The following is a 13,422-nucleotide window of genomic DNA, read 5'->3' as shown; positions in this document are numbered from 1 at the left end:
CTGTATAAGCTTAATGTGTACAGCATAATTACTTGATTTACATATATTGTGAAATGATTATCATAATAAGCATAGTTAGCATTTCATATAGATACCAAAAAAATGCTTTTTTTCCTTATGATGAAAACTCTTAGGATTTACTCTCAGCTTTCAAATAGACTACACCAGTGATAACTATAGTCATCATGTTGTACATTCCATCCCCAGTTCTTATTTCTCTTATAAACATTAGCTCATTTTTCTAAGGCTAGTAGTCTATCCTTATACCCATGCAGTTGGTTACCAGTTCCTTGGGAAGAGAGCCAGCATCAGCAGTCTGTGGTTATGGCATTAGTGTAACCTCAATTTACCTCATGTAGGTAAATGGTGTATGAAACCCTAACACGTGTTTCCCATCCTGCCTACTCAACCTGCACTTCATCAAATTCATTCACTTGTACTCTTTTTCTTTCCCCTCCCAAAAACTAAACAAAGCCTTTCTGAGTTAGGAAAAGGGAAGGAGAGGGGACTTTGAGCATAAGCAAGAGAATTAGACCCTGGTGAGATTGATTAGGAGGGCAAGAGTCAGGGAAACAATAGAATCCCAGATAGGCTTAGCAAACCAGGGGCAAAGGATACTTTTGATCAATACCAGGAATGGGGGGCAGAAAAGTGAGCAAGATCTTAATTAGGATCCTGTACCCTTTCTCTCAATGCCTTTCTAGGCAAAATGCAGAAATGTTAAGGCGAGCCTAAGAAGAGAGGGCCTGAGACCAATCTGCCATGTGTATGTGTCTCTTTCTGCATTGGGAACATCCTTGGATAATGAAAGAGGATCATCAGCCCAAAGCCCACAGTACGAGGAAGATGCAGTACATGCAGCCTGTTGACCAAGACACAGACATCTCAGCATACTCCAGCTGGGAGAGCTGGAATATGACCATGGACTAGAGCCATCTCCAATGCCGGACTCCAACCTAGGACCCCGGAATTTAGGTGTGCTCTGAAGAGACCTTAAAAAGGTGGAAGGAATCATGAACTGATTGTTTTCAACCTGAAAACAATGGCGCTTTCTCAGAAATAACTAAGATTCTGCTTTCTGACATTCGATGAAAATGGAGTTCAGTAATCAGGTTGAACAATAGAAAAATGGTTGCTTTTTCTTTGCACACTTGAGTTCATACCTGCTAAACTAGTCACTCATGTAAGGTACAGTGCTCAGTGTTTCTTGGGAATCTGTAAGGTGCTCTGAGTGTGGGTTGAAGCCTACCCAGAGGCACAAACATCTCTGAGATGCTCTGACCAAGTTTCTGTTTTCACTACAACCGGTTTTGTTGTTGTTGTTATTGTTGTTGTTTTTCTGGTCACAGCTGTCACCAAGGGAAGGCCTGCTGGAAGGATAAAAGGAGCAGAACTTTCGAATACAAGAAAGCAGTTCCCTGGGCAGATGCGGCAGAATTGGATATGCCAGTAGAAGAGAAGAGGCATGAGGAAGTGAAGGTCTCAAAAGAGATGCAGGAGATAGCACCACAGAAGACACAGAATAAGCGTTTGAGAAGAGAGAAGACATTCAAGTCCTAGACCCAGAGATCAGAATCCACAGATCAGGTAGGGAGCGCCTCCCTCTGTAATGAGTTCTCTCCTCCACAAATATCGGTCCCGCCACACCCCTTAGAGAATGTTGTGAAGGCTCACATGACCATTTTATAAAACATTTGAAGCTCCCTCAGAGCACTCTTCCTTGTCCATCTGGCAAACCATACTGTCAAATGCATTGAAAATTTATCATATAACCCTTCCATTTTATTCATCATAAGCACTTTCAAATTGCCCACTGCTGTTGTTAATGACTCACAGGATTCCCACGTCTCCTTCATGGAACACAACTTAGTTCCCTCTTTTTTTTCTTCTCACTTACTTTACTTAGTAAAGCCCAATGTCTTTTCATGCAAATAAGAGAGCCTCTGCTTCCATTTTTCCTTCCAGATACTTTAGGCCTTTGCAACCATAGCTGTATAACTCCATAGCTGATGTTATCATCACAATCTAGACAGTCATTTTTCTGTCTTGGGATAAGATTTCACTTGGTTTAAGAGTCATCTCTTGACCATCCTGTAGGTCGGCCTGTAGAGGAATATTATTCTCAAGGATATATTTGTTCCATTCCAACTTTTGTATGATGCTTGGGCTGAATTCATGGTTCTGACTAAAGAAAGATGTGCATCAAGGTAGAACGTTGAATCAGTGAGCCTTAGTACTAGGAAAGTCAGTGGTCATTTAATACAACACTTGCACCCACCACCCAGTTTATAGAGCCAGAAACAAAGCCTTGGAGAGGTGAGTACTTTTCTTTCCAAAGACTCCTCCTTAATTTAGGTGCTGAACGAGGTTTAGAAGTTTGGTGGGCTAGTGCCCTGTTTACTGTTTTTAAACCACACCATTTTTAGTCTTCTCATTTGTGTAGTGCTGTAGATTAAATGTTTGTGCCCCCCCAATTCACATGTTGAAATTCTAATCCCCAAAATGATGGTATTAAAAAATGGGGACTTGGAGTAGTGATTAGGTCAAGAGATGGGAACCCTCATGAATGGGATTAGTTCCCTTATAAAGAGACTACAGATCACTCCCTTGCCCTTTCAGCTATATAAAGTCACAGCAAAAACAAAACAGAACAAATAAAAACAAACAAACAAACAAACAAAAAACAGATGTCTCTGAAGTGGGTCTTCACCAAATACTTAATCTTCTAGCAAGCTGGTCAAGAATCTCTCAGTTTCCAGAACTGTGAGAAATTTCCATTGTTTAGAAGTTACCCAGTTTGTAATATTTTGTTACAGCAGTACGACCAGCTAAGACACCCAATGTCGACATCATCTGTGACATTCACCATTATTTCCTTTAAGGCATAAAGGAAGAAGTCAGGCATAGCCATGTGACTTGTTTTGGCCAATGAACTATGAGCAGAAGTGAAGTGTGTCAACTTCCACTTTAAGAACCTGTGTGTTCTCTCTCTGCTGCCGTAGCAACAAGCAACATACTAGAGGAGGTTCTACCAGCTGAGAAGAATGAAGAGCAGCCCCAGCTGAGTCATAAAGGACATGTAGCTCAGTGAGAAAGAAACCTGCATGGTTTTAAGTCACTGAGATTTGGGGGATGTTTGTTCCTGCAACTTCACCTGGCCTCTCCCAACTGAGTAGGCCTGAGCTAAATCCCCACTCCCATGATGCATCTCTGTGCACAAAGACTAAAGAGAGTAAACAATGCAACACACCAGAACACAACCCCACAAAACATTCCGAATTCCATGTCTCACCAGCATTCTTTCTTCCTCTTGGCTTATATTAGGGGTGGAGGATGTGGTTCATTACAAAGAATGAGTATTTTGATAGCTTCTCATTCTTGGAACTATTCTGCAGGTAAGTGCCTAGTGGAAATTTGTAGAGTGAAAAATATAATAAATTAGATTACTTTAATGAGTAAGAGCATTATGACCTGAAAAGCATCATCCTGTACCTAAGTACACACATACATATGCAAAAAACTTTGGTTTTCCCTGAGACTTTTTATATGGATAATTCTCGGCCCTCTACAAGTTTCATAACTTTACAAGCACCACATTACAGTAAACCGATGCTTTGAAAAACACCACATCATCAGGTATCTCCAAAGTAACAGTTACAAATTAATGACAGCTTCTCAAGAAGTAGTAAGACAGCTCATGTGACCTTGGGTAAGTCACTTAGCCTCTCTGGACTAGTTTCCTCCTTAAACAAGTATCATAATAGTAACTACTTCCCAGGGTTATCTTGAGAAAGAAGGTGGGCTGTGCACATTCTGTCTGATTCATAACTAGTACATAATATTAACTATATTTGAGCCATTGAATACTTACAACAGAAAGTAAGATCATCTCAGAACTCTTACTTTCCAAGAAACTGTGAATTCAGAAATGATTTAGTCCACCAAGTGTTAGTTTTGGGAAAAGATGTAAACCCTTAGTTCTGTCTGTCTGGTGAAGGTGTTAACACACTTTTGAAAACACAGATGGACAGACAAGTAGGTATTGCTAACAGTTCAGGAAATTTTTCCAAGCTCCCTGCTGAGAGCGTGGATCCAGATGAGAAAATCTTTAAAAGTCCAGACTCATTTCTACTTTTACCATCTTAAATTCTTGGACTTTTGCAGGTTTATAACAAAGCTCAGAAAATGCTAAAGCTTAAAGGAGAATTGAGAGGTGCCAAGGAAATGAAAGATGAGGTAAGGCTCCTAACTATCCTACACACAGGGAGGTGAACCTATGTTACAGTGAACTTCTTTTTCAAGTTTCATGAGTCAAAATTCTAGGAATAACAATCCCAGAATATCACAAACAGAGGTGGGCAGCAGATAATAGTGTTTAAAAGCCCAGACGTGAGCTAGGATGGGTTGGGGTCCATATGTAATAGTAGTATAATATCAGGCATGTTACTTACCCTTTGGGACCTTCCTTTCCCTTATGTAGAAAATATGAATAGTTAACACCCCTCTCAAAGGTTTGCTGTGAGGATTAAGTAAGATACCACATGTAAAACACTAGTTCTTGGGACATAGGAAGCATTTAAAAGGTAGTGGCTAATGTTGCAAGCATTGTCTCTCTAACTGGAATGATATGGAAATGGAGTGTTCTAATTAATCTAATATTTTGGTCAAACCGTGTTTACCTATTCCCTGACTTGTTCCAAAAAGCATTTAAGGGGGGATGTTTAGGGTAGTATAGGATTGCCCCACATGACAAATGCTTTCAACAGACCCCCTATCAAGAGATGAATACTTTCTAAAAGAGATGTTTCAGCTCCTTTCCTGCTGGATTACTGGAGGGAGCTGTACAGGATTTGCTGTATGTTCTGCAGGGAGCAAGGATTTGGTATGGATTTTCTAGAAGGGCATTTCTTCATTCAGTTGATATCTTTGGACCACCTTCAATGTGCCAGGCATTGTTCTAGAGGCTGAGGATAAAGCAGTGAACAAAAGAGAAAGATCCATGTTCTCGTGGAGCTTACTTTCTGGTAAAATAATTTCTCCCAAGGATACGATAGAGAAAAGTATGTAGCAACTGCCCAAATGCCAATAAAAATCAGCCCGTATTCCAGAGGTGGCGGACCACTGCCGTATGCCATGTGTATCCTAACCCATATATTTATGCAGTGTGCCAATTTTTTAAAGAGTTTAAAACACAATAAAATATACTCAATCCTTCACTAGATGAACAAAATTGGTTCCAAAATTTTTGCTCACAGGCAAAACCTTGTATAAGTGCCCATTAACTCCCATTATAAGTAATCAAAAACTGCTATGTTTCTATTGATGGTAAAGTAAACTCAGAAATCAAGTTAGTAATATTGATAACAGTGCTTGAAATTACTATAGATAACTGTAAACTCTTATTACACAAGTAAAATGTAAAGATTCCTGAAGCAATGATGATTTTTAAGGTTTTATGCTTTTTAAAACATACCTCTCATGAGAAATTGATACATTCTGAATGAATGGTAGTAGCGGTTAAAAGTAGTTTTCCATTGTTTATTAAAGATTTGCCTTTATCCTCAGATTTAAAAAAAAAAAAAAAGATAATTTCGCACAGATGATGACTTTTATGGTGGCGTTGGTTGACTCCTGGAAGCTGCCACCCAAGCTTTCTTGTTCAGGTACCGAATCCTGAGGGACCGCTGCCATCTTAAAAATTTCTAACGCTCTTGACTTCTGAGAGTGTTTGTGAGTCACAAGCCTCAATTTAACATCAGCTTCCTCTAAGAGGAAGCACGAGACTATGTGTCAATACTTTGAAGTCTAGAGCAAAATTTCTTCCTATCCTTGGAAATGTATGTTCGAGAAGGCATGCTCTTTGAAAAAGACCCGTTGAATCAATACAGAAAATTTGCTTCAGTAAACAATCTATTTTCCGATAACTATCATGATTGCTACCGCAGTACGAGCTCTCACCACTTGGCCAGCACTTGGTAGCTGTTGCTGATGTCACATGCCTTTAAGCAGTAACCAGGTCCCAACCTCATCTAAGCAAAACTGGGGTATCTAAGAGCATCGCTTGCATAAGTGAAAACTCACCTAGGAGCAGAGGCTTGTGATTTCAGCCATCATTAATGACTTCAGATCTAGGACAGGATCAGATGGTGCCTGAGGGTCAGTGTTATGACTCTCAGCTCCTCTCATGCCCCAGTACTGGTTACAGAGCTTTGACTGATGAAATGTCAGATTAAATCAATTCCTGCCACTTATTGATACTCAAAAGGCATCTGCCTGGAATTTAGCCTTCATAAAATAGATAGGATTAGAAATAGTGTACAGTGACCTCTGTGCAAGATATTAGCAAGAAATTAGGTTTACTGGAACCTCCGAAACACTTGCCTCCAGAACACTCTGGAGTTCTGAGGTGAGCGCATGCTCTTCTTACCACTATCAGCAGTAAAAAATACTTTGTTTTGCATGAAAGTCACCTCATTGTTCTCCTAACATTTTCACACCTGTTCTGATAAATTTTTTTAAAAACTCTTTATGATTTGGACTTTTAAAATGAATGGTTAGGCCTTGATTTCAAAAGCAAATTTCATTTGACATCCAATAAGACACATTTATTATTCAATTGGTTTACAGAATCCTCAAAGAAAGAATTATTTATTCCAAGCCTCTTGTTTTCTGAATGAAGAAATTGCCTCAGAGACTCTGAGTCAATGCTACTGTCCAAATTAGATGAGATCATCTACATTAAAATCCAATTCTGAAGTCCTGTTGGTGCATTAGAGTGGGGCCAAGCAGTCTTCTGCTCAGAAGACATCTAAAACTGAAGGGAGAAGGGTTTTTTATTGGCCTGACAGAGAAAGGGCATTTAGCTTTTAAGTTGGAGAGGCTCAAGTTGTATATCATTGCTACTTTGTTAATGAGTCCACAGTGTGTCAGGCTCCATATGGAACAATCTGGTGACATGGTCCTCACTTTAAAATGCATATATTCAGCAGTAAGGCAAGAGTATAGAACATTTGACACTTCCATTGAACAGGCAGGCATTGTATTGCCACCTAATCTGCTCATAGATGCCAAAGAGTCCTGGGGCAAGAAGGGAAGAGATCCCTAGGGTCTCAACCTCCAGAGAGCCTCTATTTCCTATTCCCAGTGTGGCAGCAATGAGAAAAGAAATTTAAAGCACTAGGATCAAGCTGCTGCTCCTTGTCAGGTCAAGGATTTTGTTTTCTAGTTAGAAAACAGTGCCCATATACCATTTTTTAAAGCTACTCTACACACATTCTCTTAAGAGAGTCCCTGGTAAATTGTAGTAATGGTAATTACATGCTTGGGGCAGTTGACATCCACTGTTATTTTTCTGAAAGTGAGGAACAAGGGACTGGAGGAAGAGAGAGAGTTTTGAGATAATGAAATCCTTTTAATGACAGAGCCATGCCGTTAACCTAATTAAACTGTAAAGTGGTAAAAAAAAAAAAATCCAGGTACTAAATGGAAATGAAGAAATAAATCAGCTGAGACAGCAGCACTTCTGGGAAACCTTCTGAATTCCGAATACTCTGACATTGTGGTGTCCGATTCTCGTGGTTATCCTCTAGCCCCCTCGGCCTTGTGCAGAGGTCTCTTAAACTGACCTGTCCGGTAAGGCTTGATTTACAATGTCCATATCGGGTCTCCAGCTCCCCTGGGAATGAGAGTTATGTAGCTCGTATATTTAAGAAGCCAAAGCAATCAGTGGGATATGGTGGCAGATCATTGGCTATGGGGTCAGAAGAGCAGAACTCTCCTCATTCTGCTGCTAACCAGCTAGGGGACCTTGGGCACTGTCGTTTGGATCACTTTACCATTTCTGTGCACCCATGGCTTCTGTGTACTTTTGCACCTGAAACTCTCTTAGAAGAATTGCCTTTGGGCTAGTGGGGTCACTTTCCTCATAAGAGCAGAAAGCTCGAAATCCTTGGGAGCTTACATCCCACGAGGCAGCCCTTAGCCACTGACTGACTGATCATGAGTCTGACAGCCCAGCTTTTGCAACTAATCAAGACGAACTCTGAGGTGTAACTTTCACTCCATAGTTCCCTCTGGGATCAGGCTGAAGCTACTGACTGAAGGACTTTGTCTGAAATCATGCCCTTCACTGGTTTCTCCCTCTTTCCTGTCCTGCTTTCCTCCACTTCCTTGTTGATATCTCTTGGGAGTGTTTCTTTAATAGATGCCAGGAATCTTCACCGAAGAGCCTGCTTTGGCTAATCTAATACAAGGCAAGGATCTACCATAAAAGCAGCTGCCTCAGCTCCAGCATCTAAAACTCAGAGGTGGTAGGACCTGCCCTCTTGAGTGTTATGAAGCATCTGCACAGTGATAGGACTAAAGTACCTGACAGGTTCACAAAGGGCTTCTTCATAATTTCTTTTCATACCGTTACCACCCAGAACACTGGGATTGGAAGGTGGCATCCTTCTGTGATGGGGAATCCACTTTCTTACCACAGCTCACCCAAATTGCTGTGCACCACACTCTCTATTTTGTTCTTGATCATTAATTTCCATTCTGACCTACCTGTAATTAGCTAATCTTTTCACTTGTAATCAAAGGCAAATTATCTTATGCAATCAGTGATTTTGCTTTTATTTTCCTTCGTGTACATCTCCACAGAGAAGCAAGCACTAGGTTTACAGGGAAGGGAGGTCTATTGGTTTAGTGGGTAAGAAGAGAAAGTTAAGACACTTCAGAATCGACATCAACTCCATCACTGATTCACTGTAGTCCTGACAAGTTCATTTGACATCTCACTATGTTCATTTCATCGGTGGCAGAGCCATTAATATTTATAGACAGTCTGCTAGGTGCCTGGAATTATTCTAGGCACTGACTTCCTCTTGAAAAACAGGGGAAGTGTCTGCGATGTCCCCACAGCAGTGGGTGAAGATTAATTAATGTAAATAAGTAATTGTCTGAATAATGCAGAGCGCTCAGACACCTCGCAAATGGATACTGTGTAAATGTTATACTGGGTGAGTAATAACAGCTAAGAGTAATAACAGCTAAGATGGACAAATTTCCAGCAAATTTAAAGTCTCTGTCAACCAGTTAAGTGAACGAAAGTAAGCATTTTCTTGATAGTTTATAATTGATGCTTTTGTTTTCCTGACTGCCCAGGCTGGGGAGAGAGACAGAGAAGTGAGCAGCCTGAACAACAAGCTCTTGAGCCTGCAAGTTGACATCAAAAATCTGCATGATGTTTGCAAGAGACAGGGGAAGACCTTGCAGGAGAATCAGCTCTGCGTGGAGGAGGCGATGATGAGCGACAACCATGTAAGGGATTCAGCGGCTGCTACCCACTTCTGCTCCCTCAACTTTCACCTCTGCTCCCTTAGGAGCAATAATAGAAAATTCTTCCACTAGTCATTCAAGAGCATTGATTGACCAGGCAATGAGAGAGAATTAAACACACTTACACTGCAACACACACACATACACACACAAAAACCCCATCCCTGCCCTCAAGATTTTTCCATTTAGCTATCTCCAAGGTCATCTACATCTGAGGCCCTGTCTTTTCCTGGCCTTTCACACCTGGATTTGCAGCTCCTGAGGCCCATGGCCCTGAAAGACCAAATCATAGTTATATAAGGAGAGTAGCTTCTCCTAATGGATTTTAAACAAACTTCTAAGTCAACCATGAAAATCACAACTGTCCCACTTGCTCAGAGGTGTCACTGCTCATCAGTGCAGCAGGTGATCTTGGTTGCCCCATCGGCAGCTCTCGGCCTACAAGCTTTCCTTTTGGATGCAGGAACCCTGTCACCAGTCAAGCTCAAATGCAGAATGACTAATGCCCACAAAAGCAGTCCTCTACCAATGACTGACGGGGAGGTGGTTAAATAACCTATCACTCTTGCCCCTCAGTCACGGAACACCCCAGACATGCGCTTTCCTGGTGTTCCTCAATAGGATCCTTCGTCAGCTGCCCAACGTGGGAACTAGCTTGATAACGCGCCCTTCTGAGGCTCCCTTCCTTTCCTTGTCTCATTTCTCCACGGTTTCCCAAGATCACTTCCCATGCAAACTCCTACTTGACACTCCTTCCCTTCTCACAGGGCTTCCTTCCAGAAGTGTGGGAGCCCAGATACTCAGTAACACTTGCCCTGCACGTGTGTAAACAGGAGCACAATCATCTTTTTTGATTAATACTTAACTGTAGGCTAGGGAGTTCATCAGCTGGGGCAACTTCATGTCAGCCGGAGGTTTTCTCTCTTTGGAAATTCTAGTGCTAGGGTCTTTAAACTGGTCACTAAACTTATCCCCATAAGCTGGGGAGACAACTGGGAAATATTTTCCCATAGTTCTCTAAATCTTTGAGTTTGAAAGAATGCCTTACTTGCAGCCTTCATTTCCTTTTAGGGACTTGAGTCTTTGGCAAACATGAAGCAGGAACCAGTTGCACAGACCTGTCAACCAGACCCCCAAGTTAGCCTTGGCTGCTGTGTAGGATTCCACCGTCTTCCACATTTGTGGTCAAGGATCTGGTTTCTCTTAACTGTGTCTGTTAGAGTTCTTCCAGGACTTACTACCTCCCTATAGAAACCACAGATTGGTCTTCTGCAATGCCCTAAAAATGCTACCAACAAAGCAATTCCACCTTATCCTACTGAGTGTTACTGTCCTTTCCCCAGGAGGTCACAAACACAGGAAAATCCATCGGTTTTCCTAAATGGATCTCAGGAAAAATATTACCATAATTTACTTCTTTCTAAATATTAACATTTTAAGATATTTTCACCATTGCTGTCCAAGTTTATTTATTCCCCCAGTCAGGGAAAGCCATGTGGCTTATAAACGTACCTAGCAACTTGGAAGGAGAAAGGCATTAAATTGCATTTTATTATACTAATTGCCCAGAAGAAGGTCTAACAGCTTGAAATAAGCTTTAAAACAGGCTCTTTTTTTCCTAGCACTTAGTGCAGAATTTAAATTGCAGACTATGCATACAAATACACAATTAGATGTAGACTTACACTCATCCACTCAGAAAATCTCTGCAAGATCTGCCCTCTACAAGGAAATGTAATGTGGGAACAGAGGGGAAACCCAAGACTTTCTGAAATTTTTGACTAATATCTAACAAGGATCTGGAGAAATGAGGCAGAGGTCATAGTTCAGAACTACAGTTAGGAGAGAAAATTAAAATACTACATCAGATGTTATGTGTAAGTACAGGGATGGCAGGCAGGGGGTGGGTAACCTTTTAAACCAAGAATATGTTGTGCTCCAAAACCCAGGAACAGAGAGAAGATGAGGGTGAAGCAAATGAAGTGCTAGGGTTCAGCATTTACAGGGTTCTCCCCCATCATGGGCCAGCCCTGAGCTTGCCCCACCCTGAGGCGGAATGCCTCCTTAAAAATTGCACATCACATGCCCCACGGTAGTTCTGGCCCTGTCCAGGAACCAAAGAGTGCCTCAATTAAAGTGAAAGGAGAAAAGAACAACAGAGATATCATAATATAAGAATGAGCAAATTAGAAAAAGAAGGGTCTCTCTGAGCAATTGCCCAGACAACTTTGGCCCTGGTGGTGGCCTAGGGAGAATACCCTGATATTTAGTACAGTCCAGACTGTCAAACTCACCTTTGAAGTGGATGAAGGACACTATTCTTAGCATTAAACTATGTAAAGAAGCTTGATTTCTGAAGATAAAAGTCACTGGTCAAATATGGGTTAATATATCCTTGATGGAAATTATGACACAGAAATATCACTTTGAGTTATTAGGAATGAAAAAAAATTTTTAATGGAACTGCTAAATGCAATGTAAGATCTGGGATTGGATCCTAGAACAGAAACAAATAAACAAACAAACATTAGTGGAAAAACTGATAAAATCCAAATGAAGGTGTACTTTAGGTAATAGTAACCTGCCAATGTTAATTTCCTAGTAGGACAAATGTACCACAATTACATAAAATATTAACCTTAGGGAAAGATAGGAGAAGAGTATATGGAAACTCTATCTACTACTTTTGCAATTTTTCTGCAAATCTAAAATTATTCCAAAATGAAGAGCTTTCCCCCGCCCCTTAAAGGGACTCTCTGGTAAGCAGAGATCACAGATGAGAAAAATGTCTAAGCGATGAAGATGTATCCAAAAGAAATGCACGTCACTTAAACACCTAGTTCTACACTCTACCAATATAAAAAAGTACTTGGTAGAGAATGTAAAAAGTAACTGATAAACCTATCTAGTGGTACAAGGCTAAACCAGGGTTACAGGGAAAATATCTCACCTAACACCTCAAAGATAGGGAAAGAAGTTCATGACAATGACTGGGGAAAGATGAGACTTTCAGTTCTTAAATGAAGGGGGAAAATCAGCAGGGATCCAGTTACCAGAGCAATGCCAATCTGAGACAGAAGAGAGTTAGCACAAACTAGAATAGGGAATAAAATGGTTAAAAAGTATTTTGAAAAGCCGGCTTTAGGCAAATCAGCAGGACCTGATGACATACTTTGAAGAGTACTTAAGGAATTGGCAGGTGTTATTACATAGCTGCTAGCGATTATTTTTTGAGAACTCAAGAGGATAAAGAAAGTCCCTGTAGACTGAAAAAGGGTAAATGAAGTGCTCATCTTTTTAAAAAGGGAAAAAGGACAATCCTGGTAATTATAGACCTGTCAGCTTAACTTCAGTATCAGGGAAAATATAGAACTTAACATCAATCAATTAGCATCAACTTGAAAAGCGCAAAGTATTGGGTAGAAACCAAAGTGACTTCTCAAAAGGCAAATCATGCCAGGCCAATTAATTTCCTTCTGTGATCAAGTAGCCACATAGGCAAGGAAAGAGCAATAGCTATAATCTCTTTGACCATAAGTATGGCCAAAAAATTGACTAAATATGAGAACAAGTTCCTACTTGTGGCCAGTGCTCTCCATCCTTTAAGACAGTTCAGGCCTGGAGAGAAACAAGATGGGCCAGCCTCCAGAATCAAGTCCATCTCTGGGTGGTAACTCCCAGAACTAACCTCACTTCTGGAAGATTACTTACAACTTGCTCATTTTCTCCAAATCTCAGTTTAAAGGTCAAAGTAGAATCTAATAAAATGTCTGTCTTCCCTGGAAAGAAAACTTTTAAAAAGGGAGACAAAGAAATAATAGGAAATGTACTGATGCCTTTATCACAGTGTTCTCTGGCACGTATATATGAGTGAAATGTAGGTTTAATCATAGCATGTCATTTTCTATTCATTTACAATTAAGAAAAAGAATCTTTGGAGTACATAGCAATAAACAAGTAGAAATTAATAGGTCTCAAATAAGTCTAAGAATTTCTCCAAGACTTTGAAACTTGGTTTCTCTAAACTCACAGGTATCTATAGTGTACAAATGTTTAAAATTCTCATCCAAGGAAACTCTAGTTTCTCTGCATATGTGA

The 13,422-nt window shown here is 40.5% G+C and overlaps 1 protein-coding gene across 1 annotated transcript in view; it reads left to right on the top strand.

Moving 5' to 3' along the window:
* The first annotated feature begins 4,224 nt into the window (after positions 1 to 4,224).
* The window catches only part of PMFBP1 (polyamine modulated factor 1 binding protein 1), a 42,016-nt gene continuing 32,818 nt past the window's right edge, over positions 4,225 to 13,422 (top strand). The window contains exons 1-2 of the mRNA XM_044255815.1: positions 4,225 to 4,236; positions 9,151 to 9,306. Coding sequence (XP_044111750.1) covers positions 4,225 to 4,236; positions 9,151 to 9,306 — 168 coding nt within the window. The remainder of the gene's footprint in view (positions 4,237 to 9,150; positions 9,307 to 13,422) is intronic.

This window comes from Neovison vison, chromosome 7 (genome assembly GCF_020171115.1).
Source record: "Neovison vison isolate M4711 chromosome 7, ASM_NN_V1, whole genome shotgun sequence".
NCBI lineage: Eukaryota > Metazoa > Chordata > Mammalia > Carnivora > Mustelidae > Neogale > Neogale vison.
Note: the sequence above shows the minus strand (reverse complement) of the source record. Positions and strands in the feature narration are given on the sequence as shown.